Below are 13,721 nucleotides of genomic sequence, written 5' to 3'. Positions count from 1 at the left end.
CCATCACATTACCGTCAAATTCATTAACTTAAGATTTTTACTTCCCATCTGTTTTACCCTGTATGAAGGGTTGTAACAGACGAATCTTATAAACTTACAAAACATAAGGCTCAACCCTCACCACTCCAAAACCTTCCATCCAAACATAACCTAAAGAAAATCATCTTACCCTATTATATTGTTAACTCCAAATTCATCCACGCCATTAGATAAGTAATGAATATAAATTGCGGTGTCATTTCAAACAAGCTTAAAATACTTGATATGAAAATTTTGAACTTTAGCAGGACATTCTCATGTATTCAACCATAAAAGAAGATAATCAAACTCTATCACCTAACATAATTAATCTGACTTCAAAATTTTAAATGAAACACATTCCGAGCCATGAGGCTAAATTACAAATAAAACAAGAATGCATTAAACAAAAACATCTCAGTCAAACAAAATCATGCATCGGCAATGGTAACCTCAACTTCAACACCAGGTTCAATTGTGATTGAGGTAATCTGCTTGACCACATCAGGTGAACTGTAGAGATCAATGACTCTCTTGTGCACACGCAGCTCAAATCTGTCCCATGTGTTTGTACCTTAACCACAAAGCAAATTGTCAACACAAGACAACAAAACAATAACAAGATTATACCTACTAGTCATTGACCAAATCATGACAATTGAAGTACCCCAGATCGAGGAAGCATTTTGAAAATTTTACACAAAGGAACTACCATTCAATTAAAGCAAAAGGATATCAATAAACACACTTAGACATTTACCAGGTGATGACAATTGGAGAAGCCAACAAAGGGTGTTTCAAAGAGCTTATTTAGAATAATGTATGTCATAGACAATTATATAAGCATTTGAACTTTAAGAGCTTAATCATATAACAAATTATATTCTTTCAGAGTAAATTAACAAATCAATTTAATAAACTATACATGGTGTTCCTTCCCAAATTCTACTTAGAGTGCAAATACATAAAAAATAGAATACAATAAAAAAAATAGCTATGTAATTTAAGCATGTCTGAAATATTAGGATATGGCATGACATATGCTTATAAAATAAACTTAATTATCCAAAACCACAAATTATATTGCACATTCATGCTACGCAATTTCTCTACCTTAATGGTGTTTCTAAAACCACAAAAAAAAAAAAAAAAAAACGACATGTGTCTTGATAAGACAAAGAACAACCCGATTTGAAATACGTAACTACCCAAGATGGACGGGACATATGGTAGGGCAACGACATAACCACAATGTGCATTCATGAGACAACTTTAAATTACAAAAAATAATTGCCAAGTTACTTAAATCAATTCACTATTAATCAAGAAAGGACTCAATGTACACATTCCATATCCTAGTAATTTCATTTCACATCGAAAACATTCGATAATGAATTGCCTTCAGTTAAGATATCATACATCTAGACACTGGTGAGTGTTGGATTCAGATCAGACAGAACACAAAATATGCAAGTTCTGAAAATCTAAAATATTAAACTTGATATCAGGACCATCCAATCTTGATCCAACAGTCACCGATATCCAACAATGAATCATGAAAACTATTAATACCTAATTTCAATATATAACAAAACATGAAACAATATTTCTGAATAAAATCCAGCGACTAAGAAATCAAATTAAATAAAATAAAAAAAAACTACCTTCTCCACATGGAGATTTCCTGGTTGTAATGTGAAGAACTTTTGTTGGCATCCTAACTGGTCCCTTCACTCTAAGTTGCTTGTCCTTAGCACCACGAACCAAATCACTGCAAACTGTCATAACAAAAAAAAAAAACATTAAATAAAAAATGGTAGAAATTAGGGTTAAACAATTTGAGTATATGAAAAATACCCTTTTCAAGATTTTTGACATTTTTTGAAGAGAGGGTGATCCTAATCTTATGGATTTGTTCTTGAGATTCTTCCAAACCAGGCTTAGTGGGTTTCATTGCAGCGTATGCCATTTTCTGTTCTTAGGAAAACCTTGAGCTGCGCGCGTTCTGCTCTTGTTTCTGCTGCAACTGTTTGGGAACGATGGAAGCGTTGTTGATTGTTATTGTTTTGTGTTAGGGTTTTTGTTGGGCTAAAGTATTTGGGCCGGGTTAACTACTTCTAATTCTTCCGTTTTTGCACTCCCTGTTTTTACAATGTCAGTGTAAAATAGTTATAAGTTTTTTTATAGAGTAAACCACTAAATAGGTTTTTTTTTTTTTTTTGGTGCTCTTTTAATATTTCAATATATAATTTCTATCTCTGTTAAATATTTTTCAGTTTATCTAAGAGTATTTAGATGAGATGACGCAGATATCTTCTAGTTTAACTAAAGTCTTAGGTTTGATCTCTGGCTTGGCGTGCAACAATGTTGAAACTTTGACATTTTCAACTTACCGTCAAATTAGTCTGTTTTTACCTTCTTCTTTTTTTATCAAATAGTCGTTGTAGTTTAAATTGACCGTTGACTATATAACACTTAAATTTTGTGTGATATATTTGTCCATGTCGCCACTTACGATTCACATTAGTACATTTGAAAAAAATGTTAATGAGCAAACCAAATAGAGTAAGAATTTAATAGAGACAATGCCTAATTTGAGATATTAAACGAATCACAAACCTATTTGAGAGCAAGTTACAAAGACAGACTCTAATTTGATGGTTTAGTTCTTGGTACTGTAAATATATAAAAAAAGAAGGGTAAATAGTGTTATACCCCCTGCAAAATAGGCGAGTTTTGCGTTACCCCCTACAAAGAACTTTGATCTTCTAAAAAAACAAAAATTCAATTTTATCCTGCATGTTTTAAATACATTTTTTTTATAAGATGTCATCATTAAAACCTTAAAATATCATTAATTTAATAATTTAACTAAAGATTAAATAGTAGCCTAGTGTAAAAAGTAAAAACAATAGCATATAGTGGCTAGACAATGGATGAAGAAGATGAAATTGAACTCATATTCAAGAGAGAAAGAAGAGAAAATTATATTAATGATAATGAAGATAATGATAAATATATATACATGATACTTATAGGAAGTTAAAACTCTAACTAACTTGCCGGAACTAACTAACGTGTGTGGTAGGATACATTTGATGTACTATGGCTACCACTACACATCAGATCCAATGGCAAATAACGGTTATTTGTTTGACAAGTAAACTGTTAAGTAAGCTACTAGCTCAACAATATATATAATAGATAACTTAAATATTAAGTTGTTGTACCAGCTATCTTGTTTATTTTCCTGTTACATTCTTATCCCATATTTTGTATTTTTCTTATTTAAGGGGGAATTAGTGTGCCGCCTATATTTATTTGTTGCTCCCCTAATATATTGCCTTGGCCTCACAGTACACCTTGTGCGGGTTCAATTCTTTGTTACTCTCTATGTTCCTTTTCAAGTGTCGTTTGACTACGGATATAGCGTTCCTATTTAATTGTCGTTTTGATATTTTAAGGGTACAATTTATCAATTATACTTTTTTGTCAATTACTTTTATCTTTTTCAATAAAACTAATTAATGCTATATATTTGGAAATTGAATTTTTTTTATTTATTTAAAATATTTTATGGCATGCTTCAAAATAAAATATGTTATGTCACAATTGGTGTTTGTTTTTTCCGTTCCTTTTATTTTTTTTACGTAACATATTAAATTTATTGAAAAATAAAAATTTGCAAAAAATAGGAATTTATTAGTGGATTAAAATGAGGGTATAATAGTAAAAAAATGTGCAAAAATATACTACGTTAATTTGGTGTTACTATTCCAAAAAAACACTTAAAAAAATGAAGGGAGTACTTTTTCTTCACCACTAGTATCTGATCAATTAGACCGCCTAATCTGGTTCGGGGGTCAGTTCTAACATGACATCAAGTGGTTTCAGCCTCTCCCGGTCGCAGTTACGGGAGATCGAACTGTGGTCCTCCCTATTAAGTCCAACATCAATCATCACTAGACCAACTAATGATTGATAATGGAGGGAGTATCACATAACATGCACGATTAGGGATGACAATTTGACCCATACCTAGTGGGTATCCACAAAAAATACCCATAACAAGTAGGGTAAAAACTCGCATTTTGGATACAAGAATGAGTATGGAAAATGAGCGGGTATGAGTGCGGGTACAAGTACCATAGTACCCACCCCGCCTCATACCCATATAATATATATTTATTTATTTTATTTATATTATTAAATAATAATATATGTATATCAATCTTAAAAAAATACAACACTATTAAACTATTACACAATTTTAATAAAAATGATTATTTATAACATAATGCAAATATAATGTGAATATGTCAACAAAAATATAAATTTTAACACGAAATTAGTCATACTTTTTTAAATAAGGATGATTTGGAATTTTTTTCGCGGTCGCATTTATTATATTATAGAAAAATCTCTTGAAAAATGTTAACTTTTTTTAAAGATGGATAAATTAAATATGAATTTTTATCTTTTGTTAAAAAATTCTAAATTTATGTTAAAGAAATTCTTATACTGTTATGAACATGAATACAAAAGCTCACATAAAAATGTGAATGGTGCACATGAGTTGCTTAAAAGCAAAGATTAAAAGTTGTGACGTCACATATTTTAAAGATTAATCGTTGCCCCGGAAAAAAATTATTTTAATTGAATACCAACAAATTTATTTACATTCCATAAAAATATTGATTGAATACAACAAAATTCTTTTATTATTAAAAAAAAGTCATTTAAAATCCTTTGAAATCTATATTCAACACGAGAAGATGTGTTAAAGAAGTCCCACATCGGTGGTAAGATAACCTAAATATATATATATATATATATATATATATATATATATCTAAAGTAGAAACAATTATCACCTTACAAATTGATTTTGTGGGTTGAATTAAGCTCAATACTCAATTCTAAAACCTATGAAATAAAAGTTAACATAAATTCCTTTATGTGATACAAATGAAAGAGAGTAATATTAATTAGGTTGTATAATTATGATAAAATAATAATTAAAATAGCACTGAAAAAATGATACACTACTAGTAATTTTGAGACTTAATAACAAAGGCTTTTTCCGCGAGAGCTCTCTCTTTTCTCTTCAATTAGAGAGGGGTGATTTAGGATCAATTTTGATCCGAAATCACCCCGCTTGATTTAGGATAAATTTTGATCCGAAATCACCCCTCTTGATTGTTTTTTAATTCTTTTTCAATTGAATAAGTGATTTACACATAATTTTAGGTTTCATTTGAGTTTTTTCTTTTGTGTTTTATTTGTCTGGTGTTGTTTTAATCCCGTCTTAATACGGAGTTGTTTATTATCCCGTCTTTCGTACGGTATTTGTTCCGTCTTTGTATGATGTTTGTTTTGTTTAAATTTGCAGAGTGCAGATTCAATGATTATAGAGTCTTCAACGTTGCAGATCCGGATGCATAACCATTCTGGACATATATCAATCGTAGGCTTTGTCATATTTGTAGACATAGAGCCTTTTTATGCTATTAACTCGGATGTTGTGAGCTTGTTCGCAGATTCATCCTTTTTAGTTTTTAGCGAATTTGAATATGTAATAATTTCGATTGATGTACTTTGCCGATTTGAATGAATTAATACCATTGTTTTTTTCCGTCAAAAAAAATTGAGACTTAATAGGACACTTAATATAAAATTCTTATGGAATTCTTGATGATTGGAGCTGAGCCTAACTCCACTTATTTAAAATTGTGAATATTTAACTACGTTCACAAAGTTACTAATTATGCTAAATTTTGTACCATATATGATGATCAAGATGGTAAGTTGCTAAAACCATTGCTAAAATATATTTTGGTATATCATTACCAAGTTAAAAAAACTATACAAATTCTGAAACATAATTTTCAGTGCATTGCATTTGCAAGTTTATCTTCAAATTAACATAATTGCAAATATCTATACAAATTGTCATAAAATAATGAGATTCAGAAACATGGATCCATAGAACAAGATAAACTACCATATTTTGAACACATGTGTTTGTTTGTATACAAGCTAAACAGACCAAAAATTAACGCATACGTATTGTTCTAGATTGGACTTTTGGACCAACCGAAACCGATATCATCTCGATCACACTCACGCAAAAGGGTAAACTTTGATATATTAAAACAAGAATTGACGAATCCACCTCGATCATATGTAGAATTAAATTAAAGAGGTCTTGTTATGCCGGTGCTACTTACACCCTCCATAATCGCGAATCTCATATCTTCGGATGGTTTCCAATGTCTTTTCCTCTGATTTATGAACCAGTTATTTATCTGCTTTATATCAAGTCCAGTATTTTCTGATAGTTGCAATTTCTCCTCCTCCTGAAAAATATAATTAAACTTTCAATCCATTTATATGTAATTAATTAGGCATTTCTCTAGTGATGTACAACATACATGGTACAAATATCTCTAGTGTTGTTAACTCTCAAGTTATAAAGCAATTTCAATGTTACCTGACTTGACACAATGGTTGAAGTTGTTATACATTATGTAACTTGGAGTTCAAGTCAAACCTTCTATAAATGCAAGACAATATTATTGTTGGACACATAATCTTATACCTCAGCATGCCAAAAGTTTTCTAGTACATAAACAAACATTTTTGTTTGTCTTAATTAACCCTCCCGTTCTTACAGAAGGGGATCCTATTAATTTAAAACTTGATCGAGAGATAAGTAAAATTTGACCAAAAATTATTTTGGTCCAAATTTAAAATCGAGTTCTTTCGAACTATTCAACTTACATGTTGTGGTAGTTAAGATTACTTGCACAATAAGCATATGATAGGCTATAAATTAGTGCTTTATGTGATATTAATTTGAATTACCGTGGGATAAGGCCACCTATAGTGAACATTCCACCAATCCATCAATGTTTTTCTAGCATCCTTTGGTAGTTTACCCTTTTTCCTTTTCTTTAGAAATTCTTTTCTCAAGTTGCTAAGATAACCTCCATATTTACGAAGGAGCATTTCTTTAAGCTCTTTATCACCTTGACATGATGTGCCACAAATTTCATGATGACCTTCTACTGCTTCAACCCTTTCACAACTCAATTCATCCTCTGATGTCCCTGCTGCCTCATCTGACCAAAGACAAAAAAAAAAAAAAAGGAGCAAATTGAATCAAAAGGCTTCCAACAAAAAAGCATACTAAGCAACCAAGACATTAAACTCAAGTGGTTTAATGAGCTTCTTCTAGAACGAATCGTTCGACAGAATTCAAGTTCGGTTCCTGGTGTGAACAATTTTTTGCCAAACTTTACTTACCTCACTGCCGAACTCTAGATTACTGATGCCCCTTCCCTTGGAAACCAAAGGATCAACGAAAAAAATAAAAATACTAAGCAAACAAAGTGTTAAAGTTCAAGTGACTAATGTGTTTCGGTTAAAGACAAATCATTCAATAGAATCCAAATATAAATCCTAATTGAAAGAATTATTGACTAAACTTTACTCACTTCTCGGCCGAATTTCAAATTATCAGGAACTTTTTCTTCTGAACTTTGAGGGTTAAGACAAAAAAAATACTTCACATACACTACACAAAGTTTTAATATTATCAAATAATCAAGAAATCCCAACGACATACCAATATTTGTTGAATGTACTTACAAAACAAAAGGATAAAATGAAAAATTAAAGGACAGAAGCATAGAATTAGAAACATGGTGGAAGCTAGTATCTATAGGTCATACTAGACCAATTATTATATACCAAATGAGTCAGCCCTATACTTTCTTCTTTTTGTTTTTGGTACATTTGGTACACATAGGCCTTTACTTTCTAATTTCTATTGCTCGAGTTTTTTATGTCAATGTATTAAAATGGTCCCCCCCACAACATTTTCTTATTAGTGAGGATCCAACAATAGGCTTTCCCTTTCACGTACATGAAGCAAAATGTTGCTGACTGTCTCTTTCATAGTACTACTCGATAAAGAAACAACACATAAAATTTCACCTTGGAATTTCAAGTATATGCCAAAATATTAATATCACCATGCATGCAACTCAGAGTCTAAACTTTTCAATTTCATTAGACTTGTGAAAATATATATCACCTAGGATATACTACTAGTATAGTTTTTTTTTTTTTTTTTTTTCTTTTCCTCATTCTAAAAATGATCTAAATCTTGGTTCGCAGTTGAAAGATAGGTGTAACCTGTAACAACTGGTCAAAGGATATAAAGCTTTTTTTTTTTTTTTTTTTTTCTGAATGGCAAAAGGATATAAAGCATATATTATGTAATTATGATCCGATGTTAAAAATCATGAACAGCTAGCCGTATTACCGTACAATAATAACACACCCAACACTAAAGGCCATTGCGATAGTCTAAAAAACGTGAACATTAAAACTAATCTGCAATGATATTTCTACAACCTAGAAATTTAACAATCATTCAACATCACATTTTTTTTCTTTCTTTGCCTTTCTTTTCTCTTTACATGATGATAGAGAGCTAAAATTATTTTGCTAGACAGATAAAGGAAAGCATAAAGAAAGTAAATAGTAAATACATATTATAAAAAAAAGGTAAATACAAGACAAATAAAATAAAATAAATTAAAACATTTTCATTCATTTTTTCCCTTCCAATGTATTTTAAAGACACTATTTATAGTGCTAATAGTTGCATAATAATCTAAAAAACCTACAAGGCCCAAAGGATAAGAGGCCCAACAATTCAAATAAAATTCTAACTATTAATCTAAGTAAATTCTACTTCTAACTTACTATTTAAATTATTTAGCGTACAATCTAATTCTACACATGATCAACGTATCACATTTATCACATCAGAGTTGTTTTTATATATTTTGGAGATCTTCTCATTTTAAAAATCGAACCCATAATAAAAAAAAGAAAGTATAATTTTATTTTTAAATGAAACACAAAAAACTCAAACTACTTTATTTAAATTATAAATAAATTTCAATACAAATTTTTTGAAGTTAAATCATCAATTAAGTATCTATATATTGTATTGTCAAAAGGTACCAATAATTGAGGAGTGTCTGGAATATAAAGAGGAGAATAAAATTATAAAAAAATTGGGCCATCAAATTTTCGAGTCATATGTTAAGGATGTGATTGCACTTGCACAATGTCGACCTTGTGAGTGTCTATGGAAATAATATTTTTCCAAAACTAAAAGGAATTCATTCATAAGAGATATGGTGGTGAAGCGGGGCTTCAATTTAAAGATTTGCTATATATATATTTACGGGTTTGGAAGACATATAACTGCGTTAGGATTTGAATCCTCTCCAATTTTTCCTCATGTTTTCTCTCATTTTCTTAATTCAAGGGTTGGTAAATTACAGAGAATAAAAAAAAATCAACCCTTGGATTGAGAAAAAACAAGAGAAAAAATTGAAGAAGATCCAAATCCCTAATTTTAGCCGTCTAATTTGACATCAACAATTGAGATCGTTTTCAGTTAATTTTTTTAATAAATAATCTTAACCGTCTGATCATTAATAAAGGACAAATGTGAAATACTAGTAACTTTTTTTTTCCTTTATTATTATTATTATTATCGGTATTCCACTTATTGAACCGTCTAATTTGATTTTGGTGTCGGTTCTAATTTCAACAGCAGGCCCTATATTCACTAGTAGTATACTACTGAGTACTGGCAGTTAAAGAAGCCATTATTAAATCGTCCATGATGAACATTCAGAAGAAAAGGGCCATTCGTGTTATAAAAAACAGAAAACAAAGAGGGGCCACGCCCATTCGTGTACAGGACTATTTGAGCTAAAATTAAAATATTTGTCAGATAAAGAAAAGTATCAAAATCTTACCAAAGAAAGAAAAAAAAAAAGTATCAAAATATTTAAAGGCATAATTTATATATGAAATCCAATTAAGTAGTTTGTAATTACCTGAACGGTTGTTATAATCAGATGACATTCCTTGTTGTTGTGTGTCATTGCAGAGTTGGCTTAGTTGTGATTCAATCTTACACAAAAACAATGTCGCTTCATTGAATGGCTTCGACAATTCCTCTTTGTATCTATGAAGAATTTCGCAGTATGATTCCTATATATTAAATTAAATATTAGCAACTACATTAATTATAAAAAAAAATTAGTTTATCCTTATCTTTATAAAGAAAAAAAACTATCTAGTCTGGTACACAAGTCTTAGCCAACTGACAAAAATAATACTGAAATTGTTAGGTCGGATGTCACGAAGTGGTTTGAAATCTGACTCTCTCACTAATGTGTGTGAGAATTTATAATCGCTTTGCCATTTTCGTAAAAGAATAAAAAAAGAGGAATTTCAATTTGAAAATAGAAAAATGAAAAGAAAAAATATATTACCATAAAGTGGTCAAGGTCAGGATCATCTCCAATCTGACGGAGAGCATTGTTGTGGTGGCTTTCACGCCCTATTTCTTCAAGAAGGGATGCAACTTCTGATGGTACCCCAACCTTTAAACACAATATTAGAGTATTTTTGTCGTTCAAAAAGAGTTAGCGGCATAGCTTATTGTCCGTTTAGATTTTATTAATATGTAATTATCCTAGATTTAATTAAATATATTAATTCTTTATCTTAAGATTATAAACTTCATAAGAATTCATAGTCATATAATAATCATAATTGATTGAAGGAGGTAGAATATTATAGCTTACAATTAAATTACCAAAATAGTCCATAAATTTGTAAGACACTCACGGAAAATAGGTTCATATTGATATTTCATAAAATCTCTAAATTGTAAAAAAAAAAAAAAAATCATCAAAAATTGAATTCGAATTCTCTGAATAATTCTGTCTTAAAAAGAACTTTTCTTCTTTACCACTTGGACTCAATATTTTGATTGAATTATATACTATTTAAAATATTCATAATTAATAATCATACAATTTAAGAGAATTTGTTGTGCTTTAATCATAAAAAAAAAAAAAAAAAACTAACCTTTTGGCATTCTATAAAAGCAGATAGTAGATTTGGATAGAGGGGATGAGTGGCGATCTGGTTCTTGAGAATCCGATCTGATATATCCGACCCAATTAAATCCATTTGAAGAAGGTAGTTATTATTATTAGCACCTCCTCCTCCTCCTCCTAGATGATGATGATGCTGCAATTGAGAAGCAGCAGAAATATTGTTAACGTTGATAACACCACTTGAGTTGTAAATATCTTCCATATTAATTCTTCTAAGTTACTACTAGTATTTCATATTCAACTATATAGTATATAAAGAAATTAAGATACATATGCAGCACGTACATGAAGTAAGTAACTATCAAGATCTAATTGCTGAAACTAAACTACTAGAGAGAGCATTAATATATAGTATAGTATATTATTTGAAGCAAATATTAATTAATAATAGAATCCATATACTATATTGGATCCACACACACACATGTACATAAGTGAAGTACTAGTACCCTAGCAAATAAGTCCGCGTGAGATAGATGATGAGCTGTAAGTTGATAGTGATCCGATGGGAAACTACGAAGAAGGATTCATGAGTACGGTATGGAAAATATCAGACTTTGTTTGCTTTTCTTTCCAAGAAACCAAATACGAGGAAAAGGAACAAACAAAAGAGGACACAAACTCACTATCACTCACTCCGAGAGGAAGAAGAAGAAGAGAGAGAGAGAGAAGAGATGAGCAATGAGCAATTAAAATGAAAGAAACAAAATAGAAACAGTGGGAAAGATTTGACAAGGTTAAGGTGATTATTAGGTTTGTAGGCCGTACTATTGTAGCTAGGTGTCACTCACTGCTTTCCATGACAACAATCACCCACGTAACTATATACAATTGGTCGCATTTGGATTTCATTACTATTACTATGTCGCCGGAAAGTTATCGCCATTTTAGTCTATTTTATCGACCATAAAAATGAAAGAAAAAATGATATTTCCTTCGATTTTATATATAACAAATATTTTATTTTTTAAATTTATTGTAGAATTGATATATCTAGACTGGGAGAGTATATAAAAAAGTGAGTAATCTAACCTTTTGTTTGGTTTTAGAGAAGGAAACAGGCTAGAAGGAAAATACATAAATCAATGAATGAATTTGGACTAGCGGTTAAACTTGATTCATCTATTGATTTTTGTTTTTTTTTTTCCTTTTCCTCAAATCAAACACTAAGAAAGCAAAATATAAATGGAAAATTACTTAGGTTTTTCTGTCTCAATGTTAACTAATTTGGATCCAATTGGTCATACTTATTTTTTTATTTTTTTAAGAAGCTAAATTAGCCCACCCAAATTGGCACCAGAGAGAATCGAACATCAGACCTCAAGAGGAGCACACTCTCAAGTCCCAAGCCAATACCAATGTACCAACCCAAGTGGGTTTGGTCATACTTATGTTATGTATAGGTTCAGTTCTCAATCCATGAAAATTATTTGCATTTGTATCCGTTAAAAAATGACTAACTTAGTTATGATTCGTGAGTGTACATAATACTTTTTTTTTTACTCAAAAACAATATTCATTCATTCAAATTCATAAGGAATACATCGATCGAATAATTACATATTCAATTTCGCTAAAAACTAATAAGGATGAATCTGAGAACAAGCTCACAGCATCCGAGTTAATAGCGTAAAACACTCTAATGTCTATGACAAAGCCTACGATTGATATGATAAACTTTAAATCGAAATAATCATGTATCCGGATCTGCAACGTTGATGATGCTAAATTCATTGAATCTGGCAATCTGCATCGAGTGTGGATCGAAACAAACCTGCAAATCTGAACAGAAAAACAAACACCGTACCAAGATGGGACAAACACCGTACAAAACGAGACAATCAAAACAAAAACTCCGCACTAAGATGGGATTAAAACAACACCAGATGAAAAAATCACAAAATAAAAAACAATAAAATCTAAAAAAATATATGGATATCACTTATTTAAATAAAAACAAATAAAAAAAACAAGGGTTATGCTAAACAGTGCCCCTGGGTGGGGCACTAGTTAAGCATACTAAAAAAGGAAACAAATGATAAAGTTAATGATGAGAGAGAATAACTTTTCACATCATTAAAACATTAAATGCATAATTTACGAGATAAAACTTCTATATTTGTATCCTTAACTAGAGCCCCGGGGCACTGTTTAGCATTTTTCAAAAAACAATCAAGAGGGATGATTCCAAATCAAAATTGATCTTAAATCACCCCTCTCTAATTGATAAACCAAAGAAAAACCAACAATGTGCCGGCGGCAGAGATTTTGGAGAGAGAAGAGAGAATTAGGGTATCAAGAGGAATTCCATGAGTGTACATAATACTTAAACACTGTACATCGGAGTAGTTCTTATTAATTATGTAAGTTTAGAAGGAAGTGATTAAAGTTGCATGATTTTTAATAAGTATGCAAAATACAAATACCTAAAATAAAACTGACTAAAAATAAATATATTTTTTTGTCAAATAGTCTAATGGTTAGAACTCAGACTCATGCGTATAATAATATAATATACTTACCGATTGAACTAAATTCACGGGAAAAAAATATTAAAATGACCAAAAAGTAATTAATCAGTAAAGATATTTGACTGAAATAATACTCATTGTTTTTCATAATATATAAGATGATGTAGTACAAAAGATTCTAAAGAGGATCTTAATATAATCAAAGTTAACATGAAATGGACGACAA

General features: G+C 30.3%; 2 protein-coding genes across 2 annotated transcripts; both read right to left on the bottom strand.

Annotated features, from left to right (window-relative positions):
- Positions 1-238: 238 nt before the first annotated feature.
- LOC123889972 (40S ribosomal protein S20-2) lies at positions 239-2,080 on the bottom strand. Its single transcript, XM_045939540.1, has 3 exons — positions 1,876-2,080; positions 1,683-1,796; positions 239-592 (listed from the first exon to the last, which is right to left on the bottom strand). The coding sequence occupies exons 1-3, from the start codon at positions 1,985-1,987 to the stop codon at positions 450-452; spliced, it is 369 nt and encodes a 122-aa protein (XP_045795496.1). The 5' UTR covers positions 1,988-2,080; the 3' UTR covers positions 239-449.
- A 3,758-nt stretch (positions 2,081-5,838) lies between these two features.
- Positions 5,839-11,724, bottom strand: LOC123889891 (homeobox protein knotted-1-like 10). Its single transcript, XM_045939434.1, has 6 exons — positions 11,474-11,724; positions 10,993-11,154; positions 10,392-10,502; positions 9,951-10,107; positions 6,886-7,142; positions 5,839-6,377 (listed from the first exon to the last, which is right to left on the bottom strand). Exons 2-6 carry the CDS (start codon positions 11,095-11,097, stop codon positions 6,216-6,218), a joined length of 792 nt encoding a protein of 263 aa, XP_045795390.1. The 5' UTR covers positions 11,098-11,154; positions 11,474-11,724; the 3' UTR covers positions 5,839-6,215.
- Positions 11,725-13,721: the final 1,997 nt, after the last annotated feature.

This window comes from Trifolium pratense, linkage group LG1 (genome assembly GCF_020283565.1).
Source record: "Trifolium pratense cultivar HEN17-A07 linkage group LG1, ARS_RC_1.1, whole genome shotgun sequence".
In the NCBI taxonomy this organism is placed as follows: Eukaryota; Viridiplantae; Streptophyta; class Magnoliopsida; order Fabales; family Fabaceae; genus Trifolium; species Trifolium pratense.
The sequence above is the reverse complement of the archived record's forward strand: the minus strand, read 5'-3'. Positions and strand labels throughout refer to the sequence as shown.